Here is a 15,208-nt window from a genome sequence, read left to right as displayed (position 1 = left end):
GTCCCTTCTTATTTTCTCTCTGCATATGTGTGTGTGTGTGTGTGTGTGTGTGTGTGTGAGAGAGAGAGACAGACAGACAAATACAGAGAGTTATAGGGCTCCCGAGTGGCACAGAGGTCTAAGGCACTGCATCTCAGTGTAAGAGGTGTCACTACAGTCCCTGGTTTGAATCCAGGTTGAATCACATCTGGCCATGATTGGGTGTCCGGGTTTGGCTGGGGTAGGCTGTTGTTGTAAATAAGAATTTGTGTGACACACAGAGAGATTTTCTGTGTGTGTATTGGTTTGAAAGACAGAGAGGGTGTCATTGTCCTCTCACTACAGCGGTGTGTGTTTGTGACAGCCCCCCCAATACACACACACATTCCTCTGCTGATATAGATATAGCCTCTCTGTAAAGTATATATTCCCTCTGTAATCAGCCTATACTCCAAGGTTTTATGTTTATGTTTATTGTCTATTCTTTATGATGTCTATGTGGACATGTGTTTGTATTCTGTTTGTTGTCTATTGCTGGCAGCACCTTCTCACTAAGGCAAATTATGGGTATGTGTAAATATACATGGCGAATAAAGGTCATTCTACAGACAAAGATCTGTCTAATGTTATTTGCACTTTGACTCAGGATTAAGCAGAAGTAGCTGAGCTTGTAGAGTACTAGAGATCTGCATCTTAATTAGAGAAAGGTTTAGACTAGTTCTGAGGGTCAATAGATGTTCATTGATTCTTAAACTATGAAAAAATGATCGAATCCCCATAGTAAATCCTTGCACTGGCAGCGGTTCTGGCATTTTCTCACAACAGCCTATGCAGTAACGTGGTCTTCGTTGTGATTACTCTGTGTCTTTCTTCAATCAGTTTGAAATACCTTAATTTGCGATCAAACAGACTAAGACATCAGTTGTGTTGCACCATGCAGTGAACACACCGGTCGCGTTCCCCTGCTCAGACGTTGCATGCATAAACCAATGGTTGCGTGTCACGTCTCGACTGTGTCATCGACTGACAGATTGCTATAACATATGATGTGGTTAGCTGATACGTAAAATACCTAACCAGGCGTTGTAAGATCCGGTATGTGTCAGCAACGCCAGGGCAGAGGCATGCACCCGTCCTCTCTGACTGGAACACTACTGTGACAACGACACTGGAAGCTGAAATTGTGAATATCCCGCTCCTCATTGGCTCTCGGCTGAGAACAAGGACGGGTCGCTCTCCGCAAGCCCGTGGTGCTGAAATCTCGTCTCGCTATGATAACAATGTAACGGCAATGAAACACTTCACTGTGGAACCCAATAAACATCACCAAAATGGAAGATGATTTGTTCCAGTTAAGACAACTCCCGTGAGTATACTCAACAATATATATGTATATATATAAAAATATACTTAATTTCTAATTTGATCGTGGCTGGGCTAATTTGCTAAACCGACCCAACAGACACAGCCTTTCTTAGCACACATTTTCGTGATCGTTTGATTCGCAGCTGTTGGTTGACAGAATGATCTCTTGACAATATTATGTGCAACACTGCATTCCTCTGTTGAGATAGCCACAGTGCAATACGCCACTCTACGCGAATACAATGTGGCATGTCGAGGAACTGACGGTGCGTTTTGTTTGAAAGCATCAATGACCGGTAAACAGTAACCATAAACCAACTCCTCATATGGGTGCTACAACAAGGTCGCCTAGTATTTGTATCTATTTTTCCCTTGTATCTCAAGGTATTTTTTACTGGTAGTGACAGTGTGCATATTTGTAAAATTGTTCATTCACATCATTGCCACTTTGTTTACATACTCATCTCATATGTATATACTGCACTCAATACCATCTACTGTATCTTGCCTATTCCGCTCTGTACCATCACTCATTCATATATCTTTATGTACATATTCTTTATCCCCTTACACTTGTGTCTATAAGGTAGTAGTTTTGGAATTGTTAGCTAGATTACTTGTTGGTTACTACTGCATTGTCGGAACTAGAAGCACAAGCATTTCGCTACACTCGCATTAACATCTGCTAACCATGTGTATGTGACAAATAAAATTTGATTTGATTTGATTTGTATATGAAGCTACTACTGTGACAACATCATTGGTCATGTCTTTATTTTGATCATCCATGAATTGCACCAGTTTGTTAGTATGGATTGGATAACATATAATATTTTACACAACATGTAGCAAATATAAAATTAAAATTAACAAATTCCCCTGATATTTCTGCTTGGCAATAGCCACGCATTTAGCCTACCAATTACTGTATAGGGGCTGCCTATTACTCAATATTTAGTAGCAACAATTATGATCACGATTTAGAATATCCATACTACAATGTCATCTCTTGTGGATGATAATCTATTATGTTAATTTATGTTTATTGTTAAAAAGATTAACATGCTTTTCACTGAAGGTACAGTGAGTTTAGGTAAAGCTTTTAGTTTAGCTAGTCAAATAGAGATGTCCACACATGGCTGTCACTATCAATTTCCAACAAAGTTCCTATTGAGACTCTCCTTTTTAATGTGTAATAAAATAGAAGCATAAGTAGGCCTGGAAACTATCTAACTAAGAACTGAAATTGTGTAATAAGTGACTGTGGCTGCAAACCTTGAGTTCTAATGCTCAGAACTGCCTTTCTCCCCAGCGTGAACCCCCAAATAATATTTCCTAACAGGATACATACGGTATATCTTAAAGCTATTATGTTGAAGGAGAGGAATTTTGAGGCAATTAGGCCACATTGAAACGTTACTGCAGAAAGTGTCAAGCCACCAACACAAAGGTTTACAGGATCTGTCCATTTTCCATTCTCCAAATCTATATATGGGATAAATGTGGAATTGTTCTGTACAGAACTGAAAGAAACTGAAGTACAGGAAACAAGGCATGTTGATTTCTAGGCCCCTCACTGGGCCACCAGCTGTATTTATTCTGCCCTTGGCAAATCTGTGTAGTAATTACAGTGATTAAGACATCACTGGTTCTCCTTCTCACCCTTCTCTGTCTCAGAGGTGCATACAGGCCTGAAAGCAATTGATGTCAAAAAGTCCCTTGTCCCTGATGCTCTAGGTGCCTGTCTACTACAATTAGCTGCAGACATAATTGTAATGAAATCCCCAAATTGTGGAAATCAGCATTTGTCCTACCTCTTTTGAAAGGTGATCCGACTCTACTGAATAACTTTAATCACAGATCTAAATTGTCTGTTCTGGCAAAGGTATTGGAGTCCCTAGTCAACATTTAAGGTTTTTAATGATATTCACTGTGCTCTGGATAAGAAGCTACATTGTATATCTGTAGTCATAGACTTGTCAAAGGCGCTTGACACTGTGGACCATACTGTCTTAGTGTAGAGTTTGAAGTGCACTGAGTTCACTGGTCATGCTCAGGAGTGGTTTGTGAACTACTGGTCACTTCAAACCCAGTGTGTTAAGGCAGATGGCTGTAAGTCATACACCGTAGAGTTGTGCTCGGATGTGCCTCAAGGAAATATTTTTGGTCCCCTGTTGTTTATTATCTATAGCAACAACATTGGGAGACATATTGAAACAGCTGATGTAGATTTTTATGCGGATGACACTGTTCTCTATTCAAGTGGCAGCAGTTTGACTTTGGCTTTTGAAAGATCTCAAACAGCTTTTAACATTATTGAACAGAATCTGTACGATTTGAAGTTTGTTCTTAATTCTTCTAAAACAAAATGCATGATATTTTCCAATACTGAACACTCTGAAAACCATGTAATTACTACTTTGAAAGGACATTCTGTAGAGCAAGTCAAAACGTACAAATTTGAGCTTCACCACCCATATAGAGAACCTTGTCAAGAAACATAAGCTGCATATTCGGTTTTATTACCGTCACAAAGCTTGTTTTTCCTTTGCCCCCAGAAAATGATGGATTCGTTGTACTTTTCTCTCTGTGTTGAACAATCTTGATACTATGTATCTGCACTCCTCAAGCTCTACACTGGACTTTTGACTCTGTGAATCATGCAGCCCTTTATTTTGAAACCAATCAGAGACGTCTAACTCAACATTGTGATCTCTACAGTGCTGTCAGGTGGACATCACCAGCAACATGCAGGCTCAAACACGGGTACATTCTTATTTATAAGGCCATTTTAGGAGAAAGGCCATTTGATCTATCCTCTCTTCTAGCTTGAAATGAAAGCACATACAAGCTCAGATCTCAATCTTGTTTTATGCTAGCAGTTCCAAAAATTTGAACTGAGCATGGAAAGAGGTCATTTCATTACTCAACCCCTTGGTCTTGGAATTCCCTCCAAGCCAAACTGAAACTCCAGAACCTGTTGTCCCTGGAGGAGTTCAAAGGACAAATAGATGAACAGGTTGTTGAGACATGTAGTTGTTTCTAGTTGTCACCCGATGTCACTTGTTTGCATTGCCTTATGTAAGGAAGCATGTTGTGTTATTTCACATTCCTGCACGCACACATACACATTCACTGTCTTTTCCTCTTGCCAGACCGTCATTGTAAATAATAATTTGTTCTTAATTGACTTGCCTGGTTAAATAAAGGTTAAAAAAATAAAGGTCTGCCTCAATGTTCCTTTTACAATGTTCCACCCTCTATCAGCAATCTGTTATTTTACAAAGTGAGGAGTTTATAAACTCCACGTACAGATAACATACAGGTGTTTTAAGTATTATGTTAATTTGAGAATTCATATTTTTCCTAAAAATCCAATCTATTTGCCATCTACACACAATTTTTAGGAGTCACACAAGTTTCTCAGTTGTGAACATCTGTGCGTAACTTCCCTCCGTTTCCCCGTCACATCTCACCCACTGATAGATTTCACCCCCAGTCACAAAGCACAGAGTACATAGGAACAGCTTCTATCACCTAGGCAACAGCCTCTCATTCTCGCTTCATTCAGCTCTGTTTCCTTACGGTAGACTGGCAACTGATCAAAGTTGATCTTCCTGGCTTTCTCTCTTGCAGCGTGGTCAAGTTCCGTCGCACGGGTGATAGCACACGCTCTGAGGATGACGGCGGGGGCAGAGAGCAGGAGGTCCAGATCGATGGGAGGCAGGCTTATATGGAGTCTGTGGCACTTCAGGATGGTGCACCAGTACCTCGGGAGTTTGCTAATCCAACTGATGGTATGACTGGGTCCCTCCTCAGCCTCCACTCTCAGTTTCCCAACCAAACTCATAACAACTCCCATATGCATGGACCACCTTCCCACTCTCTACTTCCACCTATCCCCTCCCTGCCTGGGGACCACTGGGCTTTTATAAGTGGCTTTATCTATTATGAGATTGACTACAGTTACTCATTTTGGACACATTTATTTTAATAACTTGTAATCCATACTTGCAAGTCGTCATCTGTATTTTATGTGATTTCTTACTTGAGTTGTTCTCCACAGACACTTTCATGGTGGAGGATGCTGTGGAGGCCATTGGCTTTGGGAAGTTCCAGTGGAAACTCTCCATCCTCACTGGTCTGTCCTGGGTGAGAAGCATTAGACAGGGCTAGTCTGGTCAGAGAGGAAAACATAACAGTTTCATAACATGTTGTGTATGTTCTGTATTACAAACATGTGCATGTGGATTTAATGTACTGTATATGAGCAAAATTCACTGTGCCTTCATTGTTTCCTTCCGCACTGGTCCTTATGGCTGTTGTTTTTCAGATGGCTGATGCTATGGAGATGATGATTCTGAGCATCCTAGCTCCACAGCTGCACTGTGAATGGAGGCTGCCAAGTCTGTGGGTGGCGCTACTCACCTCGGTAATGCCTGACACATTCTTACACTGACTACAAGTAATACTAAATGATGACTAGATTAGTGGACTAACGGTAGTTGTTGAGAAGCTGGTGGTGATTGGATGGACTAGTAATTGTAGTGATGAGTTTAATAGCAGTACCTGTTGATGTTAATGCAGTCTTACAGTGTCACTTGTCACTTTTCATTACAGATAAAGCCTCTATATATAGTGATAACTAGTCCCTCTGTTTCTTTTATCCAGGCGGTGTTCATTGGAATGATGATCAGCTCTTCCATTTGGGGGAACATATCCGACAAGTATGGCAGAAAAACAGTAAGTTCAACGACTGGGTTTATTATGGGAGAGGTTATGACTTTCACAACAGAACAGACACAGCTATATTGATGAATAATTTCACAACAGGACCGACACAGCTATATTGATGAATAATTTCACAACAGAACAGACACAGCTATATTGATGAATAATTTCACAACAGGACAGACACAGCCATATTGATTAATAATTTCACAACAGGACAGACACAGCCATATTGATTAATAATTTCACAACAGTTATTTGTTTTACAGGCTTTCGTGAGACATCAGTTTTATATCAATGTATTGGGAAGAGATGGGGAATGGGGAGATCCATAACAGTGTGATGCGTGGTAGAGATAGTTGGGGCATTTTGTTGTCAGTGTCAGAGCTCACAGCTGTGGATGTGGGTGTGTATGTCTGTGTGTACACAGGGTCTGAAGATGAGTGTGGCGTGGACCATGTTCTATGGTGTCCTGAGCGCCTTTGCCCCCGTCTATGGCTGGATACTCTTCCTCCGTGCCCTGGTGGGCTTTGGCATCGGAGGAGCACCACAGTCGTACGTGTCCCTTCTCTCTGGCATTATAGCAATAGCTACAGTATATACTTTAGTAGTTCAAAGTAAAGGATTGGGTTATGTTATTTACCCAGTTATAAGTAGGCCATTTATAACTGGGTAGATAACATAACCCTGGCTGCTCCCCGTTAGGGACATTCATATTTCTCATTGTCACAGTTGTAAACAAATATATACATATATATTTTATTGTTTCATTCACACCTGCACTGCTGGAGCTCGGAGCTTAAGAATTTCACTGTACACTGCAACTACAACTGTGCATGTGACTAAATAAAAAATAAAACATCTTATTCTAGAAGTGGCATAATAGTCACATGTCCTTCTCCCTTCAGGGTGACACTGTATGCAGAGTTTCTCCCCATGAGGTCCAGAGCCACCTGCATCTTGCTGATAGAGGTATGGCTTACCCTTAACTATCCTATATTCTGTATGTAGTTCTACCTTCTGTCTGTAGCTTGTCCAACCCAATTCCTTTCCACTACCCTTCTAACTCTGCTGTCCTGTGAGGTTCACTTTCAACTCTGTCAAGTCCTCAATTGATTTGAGACATTAGCAGGTTGGTGTGGTGCACATTGATCCACTTGTTTGTGAGTGATCCTCTTGATGCCAGGTTTGTGGCCCCTCAGGAGCAGGATAGGTCTCCACTCTTCGCTGGATCAATGAAGCTGCTTCACTGTGCCAGGGAACTCATCATGCCAACCGTCTCCTGTACCTATTGCTGTGCCCCTGCAGATATTCTGGGCGCTGGGCACTGTGTTTGAGGTACTGCTGGCTATCGTGGTGATGCCCACTCTGGGCTGGCGCTGGCTGCTTGGCCTCTCTACCATTCCGCTCTTCATCTTTGCTATCCTCTCTTTTGTGAGTATGACAGTAACAGCTACTACCAATTCACTTGAGTTCTGTTTTTTTACACTATTGAACGACTGACCCTTTGGTTTTGGAAACAGTGGCTGCCAGAGAGTGCCCGCTATGATGTGTTGACAGGGAACCAGGAGAAAGCGCTGAACACCCTGAAGCGCATCGCCAAGGAGAACGGAGCCCCCATGCCCCTTGGAAAACTTGTGGCTGCAAGACAGGTATAGCCTGCCCTGTCCCGCTTTAGGCCCAGCTTTTGGAACTTTGTCTTTCCTGGATATAGCCACTATATTGTGATCACTGCATCCAATGGGTATGGATACAGATTTAGAACAAAGTTCAATAGTATGAGAAAAATGTGATTGATACATGTGGATGATCTTGTTCCTGTAGTGTTTGTAAACACCCTGGTATGTTGATTAATTACCTGAACCAGATTACAGGCACTGGTTACAGTGAGAAGCTTCCACTTGAGTGGACAGATTGATGAGAACCAGTCAATATTCAGGTCCCCAAGAAAGTAGACTTCTCTGTTTACATCACATACACTATCAAGCATTTCACACATATTATTTAGATATTGACTGTTAGCACTTGGTGGCCTAGCAACACCCCAAAATAAAAGGCTTTAGATGTGCCAAGTGAACCTGCAACCACAACACTTCAATAACACTTGACATACAGTGGGGGAAAAAAAGTATTTAGTCAGCCAACAATTGTGCAAGTTCTCCCTTTTAAAAAAATGAGAGAGGCCTGTAAATCTTCATCATAGCTACACTTCAACTATGACAGACAAAATGAGAAAAAAAATCCAGAAAATCACATTGTAGGATTTTTAATGAATTTATTTGCAAATTATGGTGGAAAATAAGTATTTGGTCAATAACAAAAGTTTATCTCAATACTTTGTTATATACCCTTTGTTGGCAATGACAGAGGTCAAACGTTTTCTGTAAGTCTTCACAAGGTTTTCACACACTGTTGCTGGTATTTTGGCCCAGAAAAACAGCCCCAAAGCATGATGTTTCCACCCCAATGCTTCAATAGGTATGGTGTTCTTTGGATGCAACTCAGCATTCTTTGTCCTCCAAACACGACGAGTTGAGTTTTTACCAAAAAGTTATATTTTGGTTTCATCTGACCATATGACATTCTCCCAATCTTCTTCTGGATCATCCAAATGCTCTCTAGCAAACTTCAGATGGGCCTGGACATGTACTGGCTTAAGCAGGGGGACACGTCTGGCCCTGCAGGATTTGAGTCCCTGGCGGCGTGGTGTGCTACTGATGGTAGGCTTTGTTACTTTGGTCCCAGCTCTGCAGGTCATTCACTAGGTCCCCCCGTGTGGTTCTGGGATTTTTGCTCACCGTTCTTGTGATCATTTTGACCCCACGGGGTGAGATCTTGCGTGGAGCCCCAGATCGAGGGAGATTATCAGTGGTCTTGCATGTCTTCCATTTCCTAATAATTGCTCCCACAGTTGATTTCTTCAAACCAAGCTGCTTACCTATTGCAGATTCAGTCTTCCCAGCCTGGTGCAGGTCTACAATTCTGTTTCTGGTCTCCTTTGACAGCTCTTTGGTCTTGGCCATAGTGGAGTTTGGAGTGTGACTGTTTGAGGTTGTGGACAGGTGTCTTTTATACTGATAACAAGTTCAAACATGTGCCATTAATACAGGTAATGAGTGGAGGACAGAGGAGCCTCTTAAAGAACAAGTTATAGGTCTGTGAGAGCCAGAAATCTTGCTTGTTTGTAGGTGACCAAATACTTATTTTCCAAAATAATTTGCAAATAAATTCAGGAAAAATCCTACAATGTGATTTTCTGGATTTTTTTTCTAATTTTGTCTGTCATAGTTGAAGTGTACCTATGATGAAAATTACAGGCCTCTCTCATCTTTTTAAGTGGGAGAACTTGCACAATTGGTGGCTGACTAAATACTTTTTTGCCCCACTGTAAGATCTTCTCTAAGCATTACAGGGATATGGCTCTGAATATATACAGCAACACTTCCCCCATAAGCATTTCTGTCTCTTCTATAGATGTTATATCCCTGTATTGCTACTGCTGTATCAAATGAATTATCTAAGTGAGTCTCAGAAATGGCTAATATATTAATGTTATCTGATATTAGCAAGTTACTGATTTCATGAACTTTATTTCTAAGGCTACATATATTAATATGGGCTATTTTCAGCCCATTACTGAGTAACTTATCAGAGAGAGACATAATATGGAAAAGAACAAACAAAATAAAAATATACACATTTAAGTGTTTAAGTGTCTGTGTGTGCTGTGGGGTTGAACATACGAACCCATTGGCTTGGCTCTCTCATCCCTTCCAGGCTTTTAGAAAGGAGGGTGGACATCTGTCATAACAGATGTAAGCAATGTCTCCACGCGCTCTGGCAGCTTTCATGGCTGGGATAAGTTCTTTCCTCTTCTGGCGCACAGCTTCAGAATAGTCCTTGTTGAGGAAGATACACGTTCCTCTCAAGTTCTTGGCTCTTTCCAGAACAGCTACTTTGTCCTTGAACCTCAGGAACTCGACCACTATTGGCCTGGGCCTGTCACCTGGGCCGGTGGTGGGTTTTCCAGTCCATTGGGCGCTCTCCACCTCAATCTTCCTGTGGTCCAAATTCAATTTCTCATTGATCATTTCCCTCACTTTCTCCTCAGGCTCGGTCCAGGTCTCATGTGGAGATTCTGCAATTCCGTCCACAACCATGTTATTCTGCCTTGATTGTCCTTGTTATCATGGATTCACACACAGAACTTATGTCCTCTCTCATCTTGCCGTTCTCCTGTTTCAATTCATTGAGCTGACCCTGGGAGAACTGCAAACTGTTCTTCAGGTCCTGGACCTCTCTGGTCAGGTTGTCCATTCTTTTATTAGTTGAATCCACCAGTATTTGGACAAAATACTTGAATCTATTTTCTTGTTGTTGAAACAATTGTTTGTAGAACTCTTTTTGTTTCGTTTAAAAGATCCTTCCCCAATGATAGAGAGACACCATTGTCCTCAACGGTACTCCCGCCGGCTTCGGTCTTTGTCATGGCTACGCTGTTACTCCTCGCAGTTCCAGACAGGGCAGGTCACATGTAATGAAAATAGAGTGTACTAAAATGGTTGTAGTTTGTTTTGCTTCAGTTATATGTCTGTCATGTTGCTTTTCTGTTTTTCAATCAGGAGGACCGTGGGAAGATCCAGGATCTTTTCTCACCACATTTTCGCTGGACCACAATTCTGTTGTGGTTTATTTGGTAAATAACCCTTTTAACAAAGAAAAACTTTGAATTTCCTCATTTTTAATTACAGGTAATTAAAAGTTAGTAAATCCCATCTGATGACTAATTTCAACTTTCCTACATTACTAAAACATAACCAGTACTGCTCTGTTACATACTTAGATTAAATGTCTTCATAAGAGTTGCATCTTTAATTAACCCAGTTTCCTTATGGGAATCCTTATATTGACTGAGTACTGTGTTTTATCTGTCTCAGGTTCTCTAATGCATTTGCCTACTATGGCCTGGTCCTGCTCACCACTGAGCTCTTCCAGGAGGGGGGCGCCTGTGGGGGTGAGTCACTGCTCCTCTCCTCTGACATCATCAGTAACACTCACGCAAACACTCTCAAGGACAGCATTAACCTGCTGAGGCCAAACAATCTTATTAATCAGTTCATTCTTAGTGTAATGGGAGAACAACACAGGCCAAGGTAATTTCCAACATACAATTAACATGTCATCTTGACAACTAAAAACAGGATGTTTGTGTCATGCTTTAACCAAGAATAGCTCCCGTTGACCTCAGGTCACGTTAGCATATACACTGAGTGTACAAAACATTAGGAACACCTTCCTAATATTGAGTTGCATGACGTTTGCTCTCAGAACAGCCTCAATTCATCAAGGTATGGACTCTACAAGGTGCAGAAAGGGTGCCACAGGAATGCTGGCCCATATTGACTCCAATGCTTTCCACAGTTCTCAAGTTTTCTGGATGTCCTTTGGGTGGTGGACGATTCTTGATACACACGGGAAACTGTTGAGTTTGAAAAACCCATCAGCGTTGCAGTTCTTGACACACTCAAACCGGTGCACCTGGCACCTACTACCATACCACGTTCAAAAGCACTTAAATATTTTGGCTTGCCCATTCACTCTCTGAATGGCACAATCCATGTCTTAATTGTCTCAAGGCTTAACATTCATTCTTTAACCTGTCTCCTCCCCTTCATCTACACTGATCAATAACGGATCATAGCTTTCACTTGGATTCACCTGGCCAGTCTATGTCATGGCCAGAGCAATTGTATCTAATGTTTTGTACACCTAGTGCAAGTCTCAAGGCCATTTCAGGAGTTGTGATTCTGTATGTCTGTAGTGATAACTGGTGCATCACGTGTTTCTTGTGTTATGTCTCCCTCTAGAGTCAAAAGGTAGTAAGAGGGAGCCCAGGTGTAGCCTGGAGTGTAAATACCTGACCTCAGACGACTACAAGGATCTGCTGTGGACCACCCTGTCTGAATTCCCAGGTATACTTCTTCAACCTCAACTCAGTCAGTATATTGCTAAACACAATAATTGCTGTATGGGGAGCAGTGTACTGTGAAGTAAAGTAGGTTGTAAATTGTTCTGATCGATAAAAATATCTGAATAGATTGGTTGATGTATTAATGTTGGGCAGGCCTACTGGTGACTCTGTGGGCCATCGATCGGCTGGGAAGGAGGAAGACCATGGCACTGTGCTTCTTTGTCTTCTCTCTCTGCCTTGTTCCACTCTACGCTTGTGTAGGGAGGTAAGACCATCCATTACGGCATTATTACTACTAGTATTAGTAATGTACTACTCTCAAATTTAACATGGCAAACATCACACTGTGGTGGATCCACAACTGACAACACAGTAACTGTGTTGCATTTAACGGTGCTGTTGTTATTAACAGTGTTGTTGTTAACAGTGTTGTTGTTATTACCAGTGTTGTTGTTAAGTGTTGTTGTTGTTATTAACAGTGTTGCTGTTAACGGTGCTGTTATTGTTATAAACAGTGTTGTTAACGGTGTTGTTGTTATTACCCGTGTTGTTGTTAACAGTGTTGTTGTTGTTATTAACAGTGTTGTTGTCTCTGCTCCAGGACCTGGTTGACAGTATTGATATTCATCGCCAGGGCCTTCATTGCAGGAGGTTTCCAGGCTGCTTATGTCTACACCCCTGAGGTGAGTTGATCGGCCATGGAACCCTATGGCTACATTATTGACTCTATAGAACGTCAGCTCGTACTCTAAAAACAAAGCTGAAGTGACTTGGCCTTGATTACAGGTAGACGGAGGTGGACAAACACGACTTTGATTTATAACCAGAACAAACACTGTAGCTCTGCCTCTTCCTCTGTTATTGTATAACTATGTCTTGAGGTTATTTATGGCTTCAAGATTATACTACATTTCAGACGTCAGCTTTCTGTTCAGTTGTATTTCTTTGATCGATTTGTAACTAAACGAAGGACTAGTTCTTTGCTCCATACTCTTCTTCCCCATTGGTTTCTAATAAGCGTCAATATGGTACAAACTAAACCATACTGTAAATGCAAATAAGGCGTAAAATGGACATTCCCTTTTGCGTAAACCACTTGAAGTGACTGTCCTGAATGTTTATGAGTGATGTATTCCTATGGTGTTCTCCTGACTCCATAGGTTTATCCAACAGCAACCAGAGCGTTAGGTCTGGGCACTAGTAGTGGAATGGCCAGAGTGGGAGCCCTCATCACACCCTTTGTTGCACAGGTAAAAAAAAATGTAAAAGTTACCACAACCAATATAAGGTATATTTGCTTTGCACTTAATGTGTACTGAAAGACAGTCAAGTCTTCACAGAGAGACACTAACACTGCATTCCTCCTCTCTTTCCTGCAGGTGATGTTGGAGTCTTCTGTGTACCTGACTCTGTCAGTGTATAGCATCTGTTGCATGCTGGCTGCCATCGCCTCATGTGCTCTGCCCATTGAGACCACTGGCCGGGGCCTCCAGGAGTCCAGCCACCGCGAGTGGGGCCAGGAGATGATGGGCCGGGCCCATGGCAACAGCTCTGGGGGCATCCCACACTCTGACTCTGGGTCCCAGGAGGACTGAACACAGGCAAGAAGGTGGTGGAGGCTGGAGTGGAAAAGAGGGGCAATGAAGGAGAAGGAAGCTAAGCAAGAAGCCCTTGTCTATTCTCAACTCAAATGTGTCATTACTGGTTTGTATATAGGCACCACAGTGGCTTGAGAGAGAGCCTGCCAGCAAAATGTTATTCAAAAACATTTCTCTCCGATTTTAATCTTCGACCCCTACCCTGATTTTTGCTAATGTACGATAACCGCACTCTGAGTGAGACAGGAGCTCAATGGAGTATTCAAAGTTGCACTGGATGGTGTCAGGGAGAAAAACATTGGGGTGGGATTGCCATTCTTCCAGCTCAGTATTTGAATTTTACAGTCATATTGTGAGAGAAGAACAGCGAGAGCGATGGTAGAAGAGTGTGATAGAGGACGTTGATTTGCTGCATTGTTTCTATTAAACCCGTTTCCTCTAAGAGATCATACTCAGGTCCTACTACTTGTTTTTGGATGAGGGACAAATTGAGGACTTTTGACTAATGAAAGAGCAGCTGCTTTGTAACATCCCAAAAAGTCCATTATCTTGTGCAAAGCTATAATGAAAACAATGACATGTAACAAATTGCTATCTAATGTTACCGTAATTACTCACTCAACATAATCAAATCTGTACATCTTGGGTTGTCTGCACGTCCCCATCACCACGGTAACCATCAGCCACTGTAATCACCCTGCTGTCAACTGACATGAGGCACTTCGAGGAGGTGTGGGGTCACAAATCTCAGTTACACTTCAGTTTAGAAACGTATAAGTGAGGCAATCATAATGACGACGTAAAGTCTCTCTGTGCAGCTGGTATAAGCATTTATTAGCACTCATATTGTAGTCTGACTTGTACGGGATCGTACTGTTGTCGCACAGTGAACATTGTTTATGTCAATTAGGGAAATTGCAGATGGATACAGATGAAAGTTCATGCCAGGTGTTACAATGCTTATATGTGCACGTTGAAGGCTTTATATGTCATGAAACTGAAGTGCTACTGAAATCTTTGAACCGTACTATACTTTCACCTCTTAAACCCAGAGTTGTCAGTCTGGTACAGTAGTATTTACTCCACATGAGTGAAATTATTCAAAGCAAACATAATCACATGGTTTTTCAGGGTACACCTCAATGGCTGGCTGTGAATGCTAAACATCATGTTAACCTGAATTCACATATTAAACACAAAACACTCAACAGTACTGATAATACAAACACACACACAAACCTTCATACAACAATTTATCGGAGTGGCACAGCTTTTGCTTACTGGACAAAAGTCATCTCTGTATATACTATACCAATACCTGGTTTGGTTGTTGTTTGTTGGTGAGGTGGTGCGGGGATGGTCTTTGTCCCCTTGTAAAAGTAACACATGAAACAAGTTGTTGTTGAAAATGGTAGTGAACCTTGGACTTGTCCTAAAAGCTGTTTCCTACATGCCTGCCATTGCAATTTAGTACCACATTAAAAATGTCTGTGCACAGATTCTTCTCACTACACTGGATGTAAATGTGTATGATACAACAATAAATTAAGTTTCAAAAAAGCAG

At 41.6% G+C, this 15,208-nt stretch overlaps 1 protein-coding gene across 1 annotated transcript; it reads left to right on the top strand.

The window, feature by feature from the left end:
* The first annotated feature begins 1,042 nt into the window (after positions 1 to 1,042).
* svopa (SV2 related protein a) lies at positions 1,043 to 15,207 on the top strand. The gene is made up of 16 exons (XM_021621688.3): positions 1,043 to 1,345; positions 4,981 to 5,141; positions 5,411 to 5,496; positions 5,678 to 5,776; positions 6,016 to 6,087; positions 6,506 to 6,630; positions 6,984 to 7,047; positions 7,384 to 7,509; positions 7,599 to 7,727; positions 10,698 to 10,771; positions 11,013 to 11,089; positions 11,943 to 12,047; positions 12,200 to 12,311; positions 12,648 to 12,729; positions 13,207 to 13,296; positions 13,426 to 15,207. The coding sequence occupies exons 1-16, from the start codon at positions 1,311 to 1,313 to the stop codon at positions 13,639 to 13,641; spliced, it is 1,653 nt and encodes a 550-aa protein (XP_021477363.1). The 5' UTR covers positions 1,043 to 1,310; the 3' UTR covers positions 13,642 to 15,207.
* The last annotated feature ends 1 nt before the right edge of the window (position 15,208 follows it).

Source organism: Oncorhynchus mykiss, chromosome 11, assembly GCF_057628025.1.
Source record: "Oncorhynchus mykiss isolate SJ-2025 chromosome 11, ASM5762802v1, whole genome shotgun sequence".
Taxonomy (NCBI): domain Eukaryota; kingdom Metazoa; phylum Chordata; class Actinopteri; order Salmoniformes; family Salmonidae; genus Oncorhynchus; species Oncorhynchus mykiss.
Note: the sequence above shows the minus strand (reverse complement) of the source record. Positions and strands in the feature narration are given on the sequence as shown.

What these genes read in the sequence shown, in the direction of transcription:
- svopa (XM_021621688.3), top strand. Translation starts at nt 1,311, where the DNA reads ATGGAAGATGATTTGTTCCAGTTAAGACAACTCCC. An exon ending in CCTGCATCTTGCTGATAGAG is followed by an intron (nt 7,048 to 7,383) that starts GTATGGCTTACC and finishes GTGCCCCTGCAG; the next exon opens with ATATTCTGGGCGCTGGGCAC. An exon ending in ATTCTGTTGTGGTTTATTTG is followed by an intron (nt 10,772 to 11,012) that starts GTAAATAACCCT and finishes TATCTGTCTCAG; the next exon opens with GTTCTCTAATGCATTTGCCT.